Source organism: Schistocerca gregaria, chromosome X, assembly GCF_023897955.1.
Source record: "Schistocerca gregaria isolate iqSchGreg1 chromosome X, iqSchGreg1.2, whole genome shotgun sequence".
Classification (NCBI taxonomy): Eukaryota; Metazoa; Arthropoda; class Insecta; order Orthoptera; family Acrididae; genus Schistocerca; species Schistocerca gregaria.
In genome coordinates this window covers 156555847-156576167 of record NC_064931.1, presented here as the reverse complement: position 1 = coordinate 156576167, position 20321 = coordinate 156555847, and the positions used below count along the sequence as shown (strand labels likewise).

The following is a 20321-nucleotide window of genomic DNA, read 5'->3' as shown; positions in this document are numbered from 1 at the left end:
ACAAAACAGTAATTTCTGCAAGATGTCACTTAGGCCACAAGGAAGTCTTCCTTCCTGTACTGTGTGATCTGGTCGCTCCGTCGACCTGTCCGGCAAAATGCTTTTCTTGTGCCAAAACCATGGTTTAGGCTGGCAGGGATGACTTGTATTTACTTCTGCAGGTGCAGTGAACTCTGTTTCTGAGTTTCCATGAGTTTACCTGGCCCATGGGAAACCCTGTTTCTGTCCTAAAGCTGGAGGTTCCCATGAGCCAAAAGCAACAAGATACAAAATTCTGTAAACTTAAGTAATGACAGATTTCCCGACTAACAGAGCAGAGTTGAAACAAAAGTGCATTGCTGCCCCTGACTATTCATGTAATTAAGTGCAAAAACAATTTGATCAAGGAAACCAAAGAAAGAACGAAGGTGAAAGGCAAGTTGTATGCAAATTAGTATTTAAGTAAAAATAAAAATGTGAGAGGAAAACGTGGTACAGGCCGACATATCTTTTAATATGTATAAAATGAATAACCTGAATAGATTTTTGTTTCCATGTGTGTACCTGCCAGTCATCTTAAATCACCATAAAAAACAAAACAATAACATAAGTCATTGTTGTCACAGTCATCATCACTGAGTTCCACAGTCAGAATTTATGTCCATTAGAGCTTTATCAATTTGGATTGTGTACACTCTTATTTACTAGTGCTATAATTTTTAAATATTAAAAGATATATGTGTGCCCTGATGAGAGGTTTAACATGTGATTACACTAATGTGCCTAAGTATTATATTTCTAGTTATTTATTTTTACAGTATGTAACTTTCTCTCTTAAAGTTCGTCAGTTCTTTAATTGACGATTTCTCTGCTGTAAACTATTGGGCAATTGTGAGTTAATAATTTGGATTGTCAGTTAGTATTTACGTCCACAACCATTACATGTACCTGTACAAGTAGATATCATCTCAGATAATCTTCCTCAGATAGGCACTAGTTGTCAAAGAGAATAAATGTTGTGTGTACTCTTCCTTCTGTTGTCAACTCCTGTCTGTGTTACTCCCTGTTAAGGCTGATTCCATACATTTATTCCACTTTCTCTCTGCATAGCATTACTCTCATGAGTATTACATTCCTGTATACATGTCCTATATCAAGTTGTCAACAAGTGATGGTACATAGTTGTAAATAGCAATTTAATTCCAGTGAAGGTTTCAACTGTCACTATACTGTCCATGTATACTCTGATTTTGACATTGTACATTCTTTTGAATATTGTGAGGATCCCATTGTTTTAGTGTTATTTTACTTTTATATTTTCGTTACTAACAATATGTAAAGGAAGATGTGTCTATTGTGTTTGTGGTTGACTAAGTATTTTTATGTCCAAGCCTTGTGACCATGTGCAGTCAGTCCAAATTATTATTAATGTACACTTTCTTTTGTGTAATGTTTTTTGTATTTTGCTACTTAAATGGTTTAGACTTGCATTACTGTGAGATTATGGAAAATGGATGTAGTTCATGTTTAGTGAAGTATGATTTAATGGTTGTATCTTGTGTGCTTAATGTTGAGTCTATGTGGTCCCAACCAAATCTCAGTTCCTAGCTCCTAAATGTATTGTATGTTACTGTAAATCTGTTTTCTTGTGACATGTATCTTTACTTTCTGTTTACATATCTTCCAAGAGGTATCAAACACAGACAGGAGTAACATTTATTAGCACATAACACTGAAACTACCACTAATGTTTGTTAACCCTTCTTATAGTGTTTTTCTCCACTTTGTTTTTCTCTAATAATGTGTTCAGTCATGATGTGTTCTACTGTTTCATTGTCAAAGGTTACTTTAATTTGTACAAAATGACAGCCTGTAATGAAAAATGAAAAATTGAAACATGTGATGTAGAAATGCCTTATTTGTGTGAGCTAATACAGGCCAGGAACAGTAATTATTCAGTATTTCATGAATGAACTGGAAACCACATAAGGGACACAAAAGCAGTAAGATCATATTGATTGCACTTCACTTGTTAAAACAGTTTTCTCTGTTTTGTAAATATAATCTAATTGGATAGATGAAAAATCTACTCACCAAGTGGCAGCAGGAGAAAAGACATATAAAGGTATTGAAATTTCCAAGCTTTTGGAGCCAGTGGCACCTTCTTCTGGCAGAGAAGTTGAAATGGAAATGAAGAGGGGTGAAGGAAAAGGATTTGTGCAGTTTAAGAAATGGGTTGAGTTTGGAAAAGTTGACCAAAACTGCGGATGAGGGAGACTTACCGGGTCTGATGAGATGGATATATTTCTCTATTTTGTGGATCATACTAGCTTAGTAAAGATTGTATCTTGGTGTCTCTGATGACAATTCATGCAGTTAAAATCAATTTAACTAAGACTGTATTTATGACATGTCATAGAACTCTCCAGTTTGTTACACTGAAGTTCAGCTCCCAATCGGTGTCTTACTGGAGTCCAAGGAAGCTGACTGTGCTCACCATCTCAGTTTCGAATGGTGTCAGCATGGAGACTGTTACATCAGATGAGCAGCTGTTACCAGATCCACAGTGAATTTAACACAAATTAGGACAAATACTGTACCTAGTCAGTCTGCAGGAACTGTGAGAAATCATTTCTCAGAATCTGCACTACAAACAAATGTGCTGCTTGGCAGGTTTCCTTCCCCCATTAGCAGCATTCAGCCTACCTCTGGTGGTGCAGTGAAAGATGAAACCAGAGGGATGAATGGCACAATGTTGTTTTTAACAATGTGTGCAAATTCTGTTTTAATGTCTCTTAAGCTTGTTTCTGAATTCCATATCTGCAAACTGTAGTAATTAGAGAGCAATTTCTGCAGTATTATGAACACTACAAAGAAAACTATCTTTGCAAAAATTCACAAATTTCGGCACATGGTACTGGACTTCCAGGCTAGCAAAGAAACTGAGATACACTGTTCTACCTGTGAGAAAAAAAAGCACATTACGTTAATTTTTAAATGAAAAAATGATTCTTTAGAGTTAAAGCACTCAGTGGTTTGTTTAGATGAACTGTGGATTCATGCACTCTACACTGGATAAATGCTGCAAAGTGACTCTGTGCAATGAGTATTGTCAAACAGCCCCAGACAACACTTCTTTGTTGTGAATGCAGAGTTTTGCTTTGTGGTCACTTCTCTCTGGCTTGCAACAGGAAAACTTTGGACTACCATGTAGAAAGGGACAGAAGAAAAATTTAAAATGCATAGATGAGGAAAGCCATACATTCGAGATTAAGGAGCTCCAATCTTCTCTTTATTCAGTTGATGATATTTTGCAAGAAGATGGTTCCTTCATACTGCTGCTATAACATCTAGATCTAAATCCTATAGAACTTGTCTGGAATCTTGAATCTCATTTTCCAGTTGGAAAAAATAACAGCTTATGCATTTGCTGGTAGTAAATAGACATCATGTATTACCTAGCGTGGTGCAAGTATATTGACTCAATGCCATTTCAGTGACTTAGGTGTCAATTTTGCTTCTTTCATATTTGAGTAGTTCTTTGTTGGCCTCATAAGACAGAGAGGACCTCCACCAGAAAAAATGTTGGAGGTATTCATCAGGATTTAAACCCGGGGCCTTGATGTTACAAATCAAAAACACCAACCACTAGACCGCACAGTCAGGTTGCTGATGCTGCTGTGACTGTATCTTTTACTGCAGTGACTTGAAAAGTTAACACCAAAACAGTGTGTGATAATATAATCATCCAGTATTATCATCTGTGACTGAAATGGCAGATGACAATCGACAGACATAGGTATGGAAAATAGCAATGTCACTGGGGAATGTAATTATATGGATATTTCCAGAGAAGTGCCATTAGTAGATAAGGTTAGATATACTATACATTGTGTTTCTATTCTAGTTATAAATGGGCACTTCAGTCAGTGGCCCATACAGATGTGTAATGTGTGACAGCACTTCATTTGTAAGAATACTGCAGTTTACGCTCTCGCTGCCTCCCATCTCTGTAAACATGATGGTGCTGCCTCCCTGTTCAGGTGGCTTTGTGGGTAACATATGTATTCCGCTGGATAAAATTTTGGGGCTATCAGCAAGGGGGGGGGGGGAGGGGGGGAGAACACTCACTATTTTAATACAGGGTGACACAGAAAGAACACATTTTTAGAACAGGTAGTATTAAGGTTCAGGTAGTAGGAGTGGATGGACTGATGTGATCTCGTGTTTGGTAGCTCCTGGCATTTTTTTAGTCAAGGTCATGGAGCTGTGGACTGTAAATCATCTCATGTTCTTACAAATGAAGCGCTGTCACACATTACACATCTGTATGGGCCACTGACTGAAGTGCCCATTTATAACTGGAATAGAAACACAATGTATATTATATCTAACCTTGTCTACTAATGGCACAATGAGTCTATAATTCCAGTTCAGCATGAGTTTCAACACCATTGCAATCTTGCGAGATGTGATAGTGTCCCCACTCACAACAACATTTTACATTGGACTGAATCATTTCATGTACGAGGAACAGTGATGAATATAAAACTGTCTGGGCCTCCACACTCAGTACCCACTGCAGAAAATGTTGAAAGAGTTCGGCAAGCCACAATCAGTAGTCCTGATCAATCTGTTAGGGGATATTCCACTGAACTGCATCTCAGTAATCGTTCAGCCAGGCATATTTTGCATATTGGTCTAGGATATCATCCCTACAAAATAGCCATGGTGCAACAGTTGAGGCCTATAGATTATGTACAGCAGCTAAATTTTCCTCAAGGAATAGAGGCTGCACTTGAGCAAAATGACATTCTTTTGTTTATGAGTGATGAAACTCATTTTCATTTGAACCGTGTGGTAAACCAGCAGAACTGTTGTTATTGGGCCAGTGAAAATCCAAAACTAATGCACGAGAGACCATTACATAGCCCCAAGGTGACTGTTGTGCTGTAACCGGTACAGATGTTGGTCCATACTTTTTCCAAGATGATAACAGGAGCACAGTAACTGTAATGTCAGAATATTACAGACAGGTGATCACTGAATTCTTCATACCTGGACTAAGAAGAAAACCTATTCCTATCCAGCAAGTTTGGTTTCAGCAGGATATGGCCACAGCCCACACAACAAGAATGTCAATGGAAGCAACTTGGACTGTTTTTCATGGTTGTGTCATTTCCCTGTTCTGTGACATTATTTGGCCTGATCATTCCCCAAACCTGTCCATGTGTGACTACTTTTTGTGGGGTTATCTCAAGTCATGTGAATATGAGCATAAACCACACACACTTGAAGAATAGAAGGAAGTAGTTCGTGTGGAAGTCATTCAGGTTGACAGAGCAATGTTGAAGAGATTGGGAGCCAGTGTCAAAGAGTGGCTCAAGAAGTGCATTGATACCAAAATTTGATTACATCCTGGAATTGCAACTAAATATTGGGTAGTTGCTGGACAAGTTAAGTGCGCAGTCTTCTATATTACACTACTGACCATTAAAATTGCTACACCAAGAAGAAATTCACTGGACAAATATATTTTACTAGAAGTGACATATGATTACATTTACAAGTAATTTGGGTGCATAGATCCTGAGAAATCGGTACCCAGAACAACCACCTCTGGCCGTAATAACGGCCTTCATACGCATGGGCAATGAGTCAAATAGAGCTTGGATGGCGTGTACAGGTACAGCTGCCCATGCAGCTTCAACACGATACCACAGTTCATCAAGAGTAGTGACTGGTGTATTGTGACGAGACAGTTGCTTGGCCACCATTGACCAGACGTTTTCAATTGGTGACAGATCTGGAGAATGTGCTGGCCAGGGCAGCAGTTGAACATTTTCTGTATCCAGAAAGGCCCGTACAGGACCTGCAACATGCGGTCGTGCATTATTCTGCTGAAATGTAGGGTTTCACAGGGATCAAATGAAGGTTAGAGCCACGGGTCATAACACATCTGAAATGTAACGTCCACTGTTCAAAGTGCCATCAATGCGAACAAGAGGTGACAGAGACGTGTAACCAATGGCACCCCATACCATTACGCTGGGTGATACGCCAGTATGGCGATGATGAATACACGCTTCCAATGTGCTTTCACCACGATGTTGCCAAACATGGATGCGACCATCATGATGTAAACAGAACCTGGATTCACCCGAAAAAATGACATTTTGCCATTCATGCACCCAGGTTCGTCACTGAGTACACCATTGCAGGCGCTTCTGTCTGTGATGCAGTGTCAAGGGTAACTGCAACCATGGTCTCCAAGCTAATAGTCCATGCTGCTGCAAACGTCGTCAAACTGTTCATGCAGATGGTTGTTGTCTTGCACATGTCCCCATCTGTTGACTCAGGGATCGAAATGTGGCTGCACGATCTGTTACAGCCGTGTGGATAAGAAGCCTGTCATGTCGACTGCTAGTGATAAAAGGCAGTTGGGATCCAGTAGGGCTTTCCGTATTACCTTTCTGAACCCCCCCCGATTCCATATTCTGCTAACAGTCATTGGATCTCGACCAATGCGAGGAGCTATGTCGCGATACGATAAACCCCAATCATGATAGGCTACAATCCGCCCTTTATCAAAGTTGGAAATGTGATGGTACGCATTTTTCCTCCTCACACGAGGCATCACAAAAACGTTTCACCATGCAACGCCGGTCAACTGCTATTTGTGTATGAGAAATTCGTTGGAAACTTTCCTCATGTCAGCACATTGTAGGTGTCACCACCGGCGCCAACCTTGTTTGAATGATCTGAAAAGCTAATCATTTGCATATCAGAGCATCTTCTTCCTGTCGGTTAAATTTTGCATCTGTAGCACGTCATCTTCATGGTGTCGCAATTTGAATGGGCAGTAGTGTATATTTGACATGTTGTGCTAAAAATTCTGTTGATGCTTAGTATGCTGTGAAGGAAGATGATAAACTGTTCTTTTTCAAGAAGGAACCAATATCTGGAAATTCCTGGTGTGACATTGTGGACTGTCAGAGTTTGAGAATGGAATGGATATAGTGCTAGGTTATTGCTTTTCCATTTCATTAAGAAACCCAATAATAGTGTCACACCATGCAGCATGCAGTGAATTATGAAAGGGACTCAAAATTTTGACCTCCAGCTAAATTTGAGTGTGTACATTGGTGACAGTACAGACTGATACATGCGATCAGATAAATGCATTTAGTATTTCAGTCAAGGGATGGATTGGCATGATAAGGCTATAATGTGATACCTCAAAATTAGCATACACGATATTCTAATTAGTACCCCACAAGAAACAGTCAAAAAGTGTAAGACATTAAAACTATGGTAGCCACAGAACAAGTCCTCCTCTGCCAACTATCAATTTGTTTATTTGGTGCCTAGATGGTACTTGTTTGCATCCAAGTAAGCTGATATTCCATCATTTTGTCACCATATTGTATGTATTCATCTGATGGAGTAGGTAGAAGATCTACAAAAAATGAGATACATCATTCCTATATTCCTATTAGTCTACTTGGCAATTCAATACAGATCAAGGACTCATTCACAAGTTATCCCACCTCATCTGTGTACACTGCCGATTGCATCCAACTGCTTGCATACATGAGTTTTCATTTGCTCAAGTATATGCTGAAATATTTCACAATGATCTTAGTCAGTGTGCTTTGCTCATTGGATAGCACCAAAGCCAAGAATTGTGGCTGGAGTGCATAGCACAGTAAATTGCATTGTCATGCATCATCATGGGTAGCTCTCAGCTACTATTGTCTGCATTTTCTGTAGATGGTATCGATGTAGTTTTTGTTATTAGATGACACTCTACAATTTGCATGACATGAGGCCTGTGCTTCTGCCACATTGTGAGTGGTTGCCAATTATTATTACAAGGGTGTGTGGTGTGGGGTGGGTGGACAGCTGTGGGATTATGAACAACTGAGGGCTACGGTGTGATGAAGCCTCTCCGTCGTTTCTAGGTCACCGATTTAAATACACAATACAAAAGTGTATTTTTGGCTTATCGGCATATGATTAGAATCCTACTATGGAACTGGAACTGTCCAAAACTTTGTAATCCTCCCCATTCGTAGATTAAACCTGTGTGAAATAATGTCATTGACGTCAAAAATCTCCAGATGCAGCAGCAAGAGAGATCTGTCATACTCCTTAACACAATTTCTTTGTTCCTTTAACGGGCTTCAGTTCCCAGTCAGATTCATTGGCAATAACAATCAACAAAACTCAAGGTCAGAGTGTGGGGAGGAGAGGAGATGGCCAGAGGATAGTGGAGGAAATGGATATAGAAGGTGGAAGGAGAAAATGGATGTAAAGAGGAGGGAGGAGGAGATAGGCAGAGAGAGAGGGGAGGAGGTGGAGGGGGGGGGAGGGAGAGAGAGAGAGAGAGAGAGAGAGAGAGAGAGAGAGAGAGAGAGAGAGAGAGAGAGAGCGGGGTGGGGGGGATTAGGACATATTTTCTATTCCCACACATAATTAGCAATTGCAAAACATTTCTGAGTTTGCTAGTATCACTACAAAACATTGATCTGACCATGAATCTTTAAATTGAGCAAGTATCATCATGGATCATGGTAATAGGATTATTATGTATTAAAATCACAGAATTATTTTTTATTGAAAAGAAATTGAGCATCTAGAGGGAATTGTGGCACAGTGTCTCTGTATAAAACTTTGCGAACATCAGCTAACAATTTTTGGCCGCCAATTTGAAAAACTGACAGTTTACGATTGAGCACAGTATAATGAAAATTGTCAATGTTTTCCTTTTTTTCCTTCTATTTGCCCTACATAAAACCACTGAACTGGCATGAAGATAAAATTTAAAGTCTTTGATGCAGTCGTGCAGTAGATGATCTGAAAGTACTTAGCAGCTGAGTTTTGACTACTTATGTGAAACTAGTTTTGGTGCCAGAGGTGATGTCTCATGTGAGAGTGAAGGTATTAGGAGTTGAGATGTATGCATATGTATAGGTTGTGACATTTTCAACTGTAACTGTAAGTTTATATTTATAACCACTTGTACTAATGTTAATAAAGTGGTCTATCAAATAAGTGACAGGCTTTTAGACCCATGAGAATCATTATTAATTAATAATGTACTCTTATTGGTGCTATACAAGAATGCTGAAGATCAGATGGGTAAATCATGTAACATATGGAAAGGTGCTGAATCAGATTGGGAGGAGAAGAAATTTATGGCACAACTTGACTGAAAAAAGGGATTGATTGATGGAACAAATTCTCAGGCATCAAGGAATTCTCAGTTTGGTATTTGTGGCAGGGGAGGGGGGGGAGGAGGAGGAGGAGGAGGAGGAGGAGGAGGAGGAGGGGGGGAGGGGAGGGGGGTTGTTGAGGGCACCAAGGCTTGTCTTCAGTAAGCAGGTTCTGATGGATGTAGGCTGCAGAAGTTATGCAGAGGTGAAGAAGGTTGCACATGCTAGACTAGTGTGGAGAACTGCATCAAACCATTCTTAAGACTGAAGATCACTAGAACATTGTTTGCTTACTTCCTCATGCAACTAAAATAACTGTAAACATAAACTGTTTACAACCAGAATAAATCCTTTTTGTTTTCCATGCATAACTGCCGTGCATAGCTATAAGATAAAACCATATTTCATCAGAAACAAAGTAGGAATATAATATTGAGCATTTATTTGTTGTACTGTTTTACAAACTGATATTCAACATGTAGAGGTACAGAGATAAATACTAAATTGTGTTGCACATACATTGGTTCCTTTTGTTAAACTCAATGAGATTGGAGATAGTGAGTAGTGGGAGGAGACGTAGATAGTGGTGGGGAAGGAGGAGAGATGGTGGTTGTGGTTGTGGCTGTTAGGGAGAGGGAATATGGGAAATGATCCTAGCCAATAATAATAATAATTAATTTTTGCAATAAGTATATTTTAATTAAACATTGACATGGTGTACTCTAAAACCATCATGTTACTAGTCTAATTATATAAGCCTATTCCATACTGTAAATAAAACTTTGAAAACTGTGCACTGAATGTGATCAAATTGTTACTCATCATTTAGGCTGCATTCCTCATAACTCAGAAATCCTTTAAAGTTTAAAGTGCTTATTATGATGAAAAAGTAGGTAAGCTTCAGTTATCCAAAATGCAGTTAATAATACTGTGTATGTACTTGAAAGTTTATATAGCAGTCTAATTTTGAAGTTATTTGTTTCTGGCTGGCAACATGAATATACTTACATAATTACAAATTTTATAGTTTAAAATTTGTAGCTAAACTACAAAATTGTTCGCAAAGAAACCACAAAAACAGATAACTGTTGTACAAATTCTGATGTTTTGTGTATTCATGTCTTTGTTCTTGAGTTTGCAGCAGACTTTCTGCTCATACTTGTATTATAATTGTGTTGTACTAAGTGTTACATTCTTATTTTCCTCATGGGCATCTATGAATTGAGGTATATATTATGAGAAGGACATTTATGTAAACAAAGACACTTGCAATAGTTTTCCATTTGTAAACACAATGATGACAAGGACTAGGATTTTTATGACCCAAAAAAATCACCAAATATGCACAAAGAATGCTGTTATGAAAAAAAACAAATTTTACAGAAATATACACAATAACATAAAACTATGACCTAACAATATTGAAATGATGTAAAATAAATTTGTAACTCATTTTATGGTAATGGACTATTTACTTAAGAATAAAAAAACACATGAGAAGCAAGTTAAACTATGGCATTTGATGTTATGGTGTATGCTTTTTATTAACGTTATTAGAACATAGTTGTGGTATGACATTTTCCCCCCATACATCCTCACTTTTACTTCAATTTATGAGTTCTGAATTGCAATGTACACTGAATTCCTTGTGTAAATTTTCAAATAAAAATGATTTCCTATTGTCAGTGAACAAAGCGTTGTTGTTCTAGAAAATCATTTGCATCTAAATCTAAATGTTTAAAAGAGAAGTTTTTACCCAGTAAAATCTTTGAAATGGAACACAGTGTATGAGTCCTTTCATTGTTCTTTTCCCTATATTCTTTGATACTTCGTGTTCCAGTTTACCAGAACAGCATCTGATTTATTCACATTTTTATCACTTGTTCTACCTTCATAACTGGTGGCACTTCTGATTGCTCCAAAGCAGTTATGGTGGTAGGAATAAATCCAAAATTTTATTTTATGGATAGACGTTTGTCTGAAATTTCAACATTATACTTTAATTCTAGTCCAATTGAAGAGGCTTCACTGCTTTCGATTGATTCAATGGTGCTTTTCACAACATTGAATAGTGGCAGTAACAGTGGCAGGTGTTAACCCAGAACCCCCATGTGGTCAAAATGGGAAACAGTTGGTAAGGAAATTTCTGGAGCTAACAACTTAAATGCTGCAACAAATGAAGTGGCTTTCAAAAATACCTATATGACACACTCAATAAATTTGTCAACATCACTGAATTTACTACAAATCTCTTCTGCAACTTTCCTTCAGGCTTCAGCTAAACAAGTCACATGCACTATTTTACTGTATAATGGTTTTAATGAATTGGCATCTTTCTCCATATAAGGTTCAGCATCCATTACAAAGAGTAATACATCGTCATGCTTTATACCTTCCGGCCACATGGTATGCGTAGGTCTGTCAAACGATTTACTAATCTTGGAAAAAACTACTTTTTTTCTTTATTTTCAGTTTCTGATAAACTTTTCACATGGATTGCCTTCTTCCGAAGTTTCCACAGTGACATTTGCAATGTATCTCCACATAGAGTCTGTGATTTCAACAGTTGATTACCCATATTTTATTATTCCCGACCTTTTGTCTGAATTCTTGCATTGCTTTCAGGTAGCTCCTGCTGACATAGTAATTTCTTAATGTGGAAGAATAGGGAAAAGATTTTCATGTGCATTTTTCTAGGAATTTATGATATATATTCAATGGTTCAGGTTACTGAAGGGAATGTTAGCACACAGGAAGACTGTACAAAGTTCTTCATATAATGGTGAATGAGATTGGTGGGATTCCCTTAGGAGCATCTGCAGTAATGTTTTTCCGTTTTCAATCTGTTGTACCCGAAGTTTGTGTTCTTCTGTTGCCACGGGCTGCTGAACATTAAATGACTTCTCTGCAGTTACTCCTATGTTTACAATACAGAATTTTATCTATAAGTCAGAAATACTTTCTCACTGAACTGAGACATGTACTGTTGTAATTTGACTTGAATACTTTGCTCCTTATTAGTCATTTTTTTCTGAACTAAGTTTCACACACTTCTGACTTCAAGACTGAATAACAAAATGAGACACTTGTCTGCAGTCCAGGGTCTAGAATGTCTTAAGCACCTACCTGTTCATACATAGAGTAAGGGTAAAGTCCATATTGCAAATTAAAGGAAAGTAGGGGAGGAAGGTATATATTTGCCAATTTTCAGGAAACAAATTGAGGTGACACAGAAGAAAGATATTACATGATAAATGTTCTTTGCTTCTTGAAAGTGTGAAAATATAATGAATATGACCATTTACTTACTGAAGTATGTCCAGCCTCAGAGAAATGGCCATATATCCATAAGTATGACTTCAAAAATTACGGTAATTAATTTAGATTTTTCATAACAATCATTTGTGTGTATTTAAGGAACATGGTGGTCATGCTGAAAATATATGCCCTATTATAAAAATCCTAGCCCTAATGATGACTATGCCATAGTTTTGACTCTTGATTTTATTTATACAATTTTACTAGTTCATTTCTCAATATTGTTTTCTTTTGAAATTGTGCAAGGTTCTAAGTATTATTTTATTAGCTCTTAATTTAGTGTAAATGCTGAAGACAAAAGTTGCAAGTAAATGATTGGAGAGAATTTGAGAGTAGCCTTTTTTGTGGTCTCCAGTTGTCAGGTGTTGTAAATGAATGCTTAAGTGTGAAGTTCATAAATGAAGTGCTAATTAAAGTAAATCAGTCAAACATTTGTGATAAATGGTTGCTTACATGAATTTCAATGTCACATCTGTAGCATTTAACGAACGGAGAGTGATGGACGAGTGGTTATGGTGGAAGGATTGGTGGAGACTCAGAGAGTGGATTGTCAGGGATGACAATCTTGTCTACTGTCAAGATGAAGTAGGTGCTTTATTTAAGATATTTGTATTTTCTCATTGGGTAGTGGGTTTTGGGTATTTGTATGAAGTTAGTGCTGTAGTGTAATGTAAGCAGAGGTCACACAAACGTTGTACCTGTTCTCCTGTATAATATGCATAAATGTTGCTTATCCAGAAGAACATTTGTGTACATACACCTACTAATTTTATTTTTATTTAGATTTGTTACCTGTAATGAGACATTTTGTGACTGTATTTTTAAAAACAGTGGCCCCCCACAAATTGTGTTGAAGTTAGTTTTTTAATAATTTAATTCTATCCAATTGCCTTGGTTGTTGTTTATTCATGTGTATCCCTCTTGATGTTATTCCTTTCCAATTCATTATTTTTTGTGTTAGTGTTAGATTTTGCCAGAGTATGTTGATATACATGTCATTTAACACAATAAGAGTTGAAATCTTTGAAACTTCCTGGAAAATTAATACTGTGTTCAGACTGGGACACAAACTTACATTCTTGCTTTTGTGGTCAGTTCTCTTATCACAGCTTCTACTCTGCCAATACCTGTTTTGTGCCTGGACAGCCAGTCGATAAGAGCATTGCTTGGCTGCCAGGGTTCTCAGCTCTTCTTCCCAGTCTGACACATGCTTTTAATCTGACGGGAGTTTCAAAATTTTTCAAAACCACATACACATAAATATGGCTGACAAGTGAATGTTTCATCCTGGATATTAAAGTTTATTCTATAGAAGTACACCTTAAGGTAAAATGTTGTAAGTGTTTGAAAACATCTAAATTATTGAAGGTTGTCAGATGAGATTATAAATATGAAGTACAACAATACTATAAGCACTGTTATTTTGTCAGTAGATGACATTTTCTTGGTAACAAGGCTTGTTGGTCATGCAATTGCAAAGCAGCTGGCATCCATATGATATTAAAATGATTTTATTGTTTATTGTCATTATTGGTTTTGTACTCCTAAAGTTTATCTTCAGATAGGTCTTGTATATGTATAAACATAGAAGAGATTACCCATCATTTGGTGTGAGTTCTTAGTACCACAGTGTCATTGAGACAATCTGGTTTTGCTGCAGACTGTATGGAGCTGTATGGCAAAGAAACATTAAAATATGATGCTGAATCACGTTTCATTGCACTCTCCTATTTCAACAACACTGCCCAAAATTTTTAGGCAAAATGTCAAATGAAGCTACATTTACACACTCAATAAAGCATTGTTCAAACCAATCCTGAGGTTGAGGACTGCTTCATTTTACATGTTTTCATAGAGCCTAGAAAAGAACTAGGCTGAATTCATTGGCACCATACACCAGGTGTGATCAAAGATGGTTTCTTATACTTATAAGCATCTTAGAAACATCATGAGATTAATGGTAAGTGTTTGAAGTCGGTAGTTGCAGTGGGAAATAAGACGATTTAAATATCTCAAAATTTCTTTTGTTAGCAACTGTTTCACAAATACTTGATGTTAAATGCTGTGTTCATGGCCTGTCTGATTGCAGACAGGTATTGAAGTGATGTTGTCTCTGTTGAATATTTTGATAGAGATTTTACATTTTTACACAAATGTATTAAAATAGTAACTGTAGAATGTAAAAATATAAATGAGTTAGTTTTGTGCCGTGGGATTTCCATAGAACTATTCTGTATATTTGCTGCTCCTTTTTGCATAGTTATGAAAAGCAGATTATATATAAATCTGCTTAGCATATATTTCTGAAGCTGACACGTGCTCCCTACCCAACACACCTCCATCTGTGACGCCGTCTTGTGCCTACCATTCGACTATCTTTGTTATCCTACCATCTATCTTAGGATGACAGTTACAGCATTTTGCTGCCTCTATCTGTAGGTCCACTTCCTGTTGTCCTGCCATCTATATCACTGAATTACCACTGTTCTGCCTTCCTAATTTCCATTCTTTGTTGGCCTCACCAAATAACATGCTTGCCACATGTTTGATTCCTTGTCTCACCTCCATTATGTGTTTTCCTAAGGGATGAGGCAAAAGGGAAAAATCAACAAATAAGAAAGCATCTTAAAATAAATACAATGTTACATTGTATCTAATGGGATGCATATTCCATGTGTTGTACAAGCGCTGCATTGTTTGCATTAAACAGAAGAGTGAGGGATCAGTAGAGCAGTAGTTAAAAATTTATTGTTGGTAATGAAAAGATTGTAAGAAATCATGTTTGTCATTAGTTGATTAAGTAAGATTCTTCTGTATCTTCGTAGTTTTTATGTAAATACTAACAAAGAAAAATTCTGTGTGAACTGGTGTTCACACACTTACAATGTCTAGTGCGTTAAACTAAAATATGAAGAGCTCCCAAATTGAGAAGGAAGAAAAACACTTATAAATGGTGTCAGTATTTTTATTAGTATTCACTGATTTATCTTTGTTGTGAAAGAAAAAGAGCAAAAAAGAAAATAGGCATCAGAAAAGTTGCTTATATAAGAATGTATTCTTTATCTAAATGAGACTTTACCACTCATATAGACTGTAAATGGGCACAATAATTATAACACAGCATTCATATTCTATTATCTTTGCCTGATTATTGTGGATTTGGATTTGTTATTTCATATAAACACTTTGGGGCAAATTTCAGAATGAATTTTTCAACATAACTGTTTTTGTTATCATACTCCAGATTTGCCCATCTTAGCAGCTAGTTTCCAGTGTTGGTTATACTCACAGGTATTTAATACTGAAATAAAACTAGAAAGCATGTATAAATAGGGTGTTAAAAAAGGATTTCATATTTCGAGAGACGGTAGTGTGAACCAAAACAAGGAAAAGAGAATATATAGACTAAGAGCTATGAGCACTTTTTCAGTAGAACAAATGTGTTTAATGGGAGTGAAGATGAAAAATGCTCTCTTCTATTAAGGTGTGCATTTTAAAACCCTGTTTACTGGACATTTGTCATGTTTTGGCCTATAATACCACCTCTCAACATTGTGACAGATGGTACTGCAAGACGGCTCATGATTTCAGTAATCATCAGAGAGAGGTTTTAGATGTCTTGGCTGATGGGTAGGAGCCAGTGGGGAAGTTTTCATGTACTGAAAAGGGGGAGGGGGGAATATTCACAGGGTAGAAGACTAGTAGTTGTATATACTGCACTTTGGGTGATAGAATATATAGCAAGTTTAAATTAATCTGTGGAAATACAGTGTCCAATCACATTAAGATGACCACTTTCCAACAATCCTGAATAACCACAAAGAGTTAGTTCAAAAATGGCTCTGAGCACTATGGGACTCAACAGCTAACTAACCTAAGAACATCACACACATCCATGCCCGAGGCAGGATTCAAACCTGCAACCGTAGCAGTCTCACGGTTCTGGACTGTGCGCCTAGAACCGAGAGACCACTGCGGCCGGCTAAAGAGTTAGTGAGGTTCTGGAAGGTACTGACAGGGATGTGGAGCCATGCTGATTCCAGTGCGTTTGCCAGCTTTTTCAGTTGGGAATCTAAGGCATGAGCAACCCGATCAAGGTGGTCCCACAGATTCTTGATTGGCTTTAAATCCAGAGAGTTTAGTGGATGGGGAAATATGATAAACTGATCCTAGTGCTCATCGAACTACGCCTGTACACTGCAAGCTGTGTGAGATGTTCCATTGTCCTGCTGGTAGTTTCATGGTACTGAGGGGGGGTGGGGGGGCTGCATTTTGGAGTAAACTTGGTTTCCAGTGATAGATGGGTACTTCTGTTGATCGATTGTGCCTTCCAGAATGAAGAAAACATTCTACAAACCATAATGCTCCCTGCTCTGTGGCCTGGATCCTTCGGCGATTGTTGTTGGGTGTTTGCTTTCAGATGGTTCACCTCACACACCCCAATGGTCATCTATACAATGGAGCATAAAATATGATTCATCTGAAAAGGCCATCTGTCGCCACTTAGTGGACATTCAGTTGCAATATTGACATGCAAATTCCAGCCTTCATTGCTGATGAATAGCAGTCAGCATGGGCGCATGAACCAGGCACCTGTTGCAGAGGCACGCACACAGCAACGTTCCTTGGATGGTTGTTGAGGAGACACTGTTGGTAGCCTCTTGGTTCATCTAGGCAGACAGTTGGGCAACAGTTGCATGTCTGTTCACATGTACACATCTCCATAGCTGTCATTCTATCCTGTAATCAATGGCCCATGGTGTACCTCAGTTGCCTCAGCTCCAGTTTTAGATAGAGCCATTTTGCCATGCACAGTTTAATTTTAACCATGCATCAGGCAAACTGTTTACAAACTTAGGCATTTCACAAATGCTTTCACCCTTGGTCCTAAAGCCAATGATCATGCCCCTTTGGACACCAGATTTATTGCTCCTTTTCTGCATTATAGTAACTACTGCACTGTTTTCCATGTTCCCCTGTCATGCTTTATATACCTTCAATGCTAATGCTGCCTCCTGCCATCTGTGGCTGATTATTGCATATTGATGTCGAACATATGCAGTAGTCATACTAATGTGAGTTAAGGTGTCATGGACTAAACAGAAAAGAATGTTACAGAAGTTAACTCATGTGGTAGACACAAATGCTTGGAGTTGAAATGCAGTCAATCTTGTGTTAAGTCATGAAAAACTTGTTTAAAATTACAGGTTATGAAACTGTAATTTAAGGAAAATGCTGTTTTGTGTGATGTAATTACATATTTATGGTTGAACATTCACAAACATACTTTTTGTGAATATTAAATTTTTGTCAATAGTTTTGATGCTGCATTGAAGTTATTGAAACATCAAATATTTAGGCCTTTTATTTGACAATACACTATGTGATCAGAAGAATCCGGACACCGCCAAAAACATACATTTTTCATATTAGGTGCATTGTGCTGCCACCTAGTGCCAGGTACTCCATACCAGCGACCTCAGTAGTCATTAGACATCGTGACAGAGCAGACTTCAAACGTGGTCAGGTGATTGGGTGTGACTTGTGTCATACAACTGTATGCGAGATTTCCACACTTCTATACATCCATACGTCCACTGTTTCCCATGTGATAATGACGGAACATGAAGGAACACGTATAGACAAAAGTGTACAGGCTGGCCTCTGCTGTTGACTAACAGAGACCACCAACAGTTGAAGAGGGTTGTAATGTGTAATAGGCAGACATCTATCCAGACCATCACACAGGAATTCCAAACTGCATCAGGATCCACTGCAAGTAATATGACAGTTAGGCGGGTGGCGAGGAAACTTGGATTTTAGGTTGAGTGGCTGCTCATAAGCCACACATCATGCCGGTAAATTACAAACAACATCTAGCTTGGTGTAAGGAGCATAAACATTGGGCAATTGAACAGTGGAAAAACGTTGTGTGGACTGACGAGTACACAGTGTGGCGATCCGATGTCAGGGTGTGGGTATGACGAATGCCCGGTGAACATCATCAGCCAGTGTGTGTAGTGCCAACAGTAAAATTCAGAGGTGGTGGTGGAGTGGTGTGGTCATGTTTTTCCCGGAAGGGGTTTGCAACCTTTGTTGTTTAGTATGACACTAGCACAGCACAGGCCTACATTGATGTTTTAAGCACCTTCTTGCTTCCCACTGTTGAAGAGCAATTCGAGGATGGTGATTGTATCTTTCATCACGATCCAGCACCTTTTCATAATGCACGACTTGTGGCACAGTGATTACTCTACAAAAACATCCCTGTAATGGACTGGCATGCAGAGTCCTGACCTGAATCCTATAGGACACTTTTGGGATGTTTTGGAATGCTGACTTTGTGCCAGGCCTCACCAACCAACATCGATACCTCTCCTCCATTCTCCAAGATATTTTCCAGCACCTGATATAACATATGCCTGCGAGAGTGTAAGCTGTCATCAAGGCTAAGGGTGGGCCAACACCATACTGAATTCCAGCATTACCGATGGAGGGCGCTATGAATTTTTAAGTTATTTTCAGCCAAGTGTCCGGATACTTTTGATCACATAGTGTTAGTTAACATAGTGAGTACATATTCACGAGCTCAAGGCAAATTGCATGAGAAAATTTAATACTCTGATTTCTCTGCAGTACATCTCACGTCACAAATTGCACAGTTTTTCTGAGATTCTGCAAAGCTTTAATTTTGCCGCACCTGGACTATTTGTGTATTGCCTACTGGTTGGCACCATCCATCAGTACTGAGTCTTTTAGACCCTGTCCACCACAGTGGTGTGTGTTTGATAACTGGAACATTCCTAACGAGCCCTGTAAATAGCCTCTTGGTGGAAGCTGTATTTCCAGCTCTGAAGATCGAGCACCAGCAAGTCTTGGCTAATTCGATCACAATTTCCCAGCTGCCTAACCATCATCTGTCTTTCACAGACAACAGTTCAGACTGAGTACAAAATATCCAAAAATGGGTAGACCAGCTAATGGAAGACTGGAGACTATGCAAGGTCACAGTCCTACAATTCGAATGAACCTCTGCCATGGCTCTAACAAAAATGCGGACCTCTGTATTCTCAGCTGCCTGTTCTATTCAGTTCCTCATGACTACCTCAATTTGAAGTGCAGCTATGCAGATGGATCAAAAGTCAATGACTGTATTGGTTACGCAGATGGATTAAAAGTGAATGACTGTGATGGTTATGCTTCTACACTCACAAGGGGACTCAAGAATATTATTCTTGTCTGAGTGCATGCAGTGTATGCACTGCAGAGTGTGTCACCATATCATGGGCTCTGCAGTAAATTGAAACTCTTTCAACAAAGTACTCCATAATTTGAAATGACTCCATGAAATTTTTACAAGTTATATCTCACAAAGGAGGGCCATAATGTTCAGACCATGAATATATTGCAAACTTTGCACACATTTAGTAGTCAACTGGGACAACACAATGTGTATGTAGTAAGGTGTACTACTTAGATGATTTCGAGAAAATCACCAGAGAAGTTTTATGCAGCAGTAATGTAGTGGTGTGTTGTGACCCTGAGCAAGAGTGTGCTTTGGTCATGGGCTTAGAATTGGATCTGCATAATCAGTGGATCATTGGATTGAGTCCCTCTCCTGTTTTTGTCTTTAAATTTATACTTTTTTTCAACACTGGTCATATTATTTCATGGATTTTACATTTGAAAGATAATATGACAAAAAGACACTTGTATTTGAATGAAGTTTCATTGATTTTCCAATGTTATTTGGCTGCTCGCTAATTTTTATCATCACAACAGATACTATATTTACAGTTACTGATA

At 38.2% G+C, this 20321-nt stretch overlaps 1 protein-coding gene across 19 annotated transcripts in view; it reads left to right on the top strand.

The window, feature by feature from the left end:
• The window catches only part of LOC126297424 (inositol hexakisphosphate and diphosphoinositol-pentakisphosphate kinase), a 507792-nt gene that overhangs the window by 148547 nt on the left and 338924 nt on the right, over window positions 1-20321 (top strand). For 7 of the 19 annotated variants that reach the window (XM_049988235.1, XM_049988234.1, XM_049988229.1 and 4 more), the window contains exon 2: window positions 12994-13100. The exons of the other annotated variants lie outside the window; for them this stretch is intronic. In XM_049988235.1, the coding sequence (XP_049844192.1) occupies window positions 13014-13100 (87 nt within the window). In that variant the 5' untranslated portion in view covers window positions 12994-13013. The remainder of the gene's footprint in view (window positions 1-12993; window positions 13101-20321) is intronic. 19 annotated transcript variants of the gene reach the window in all.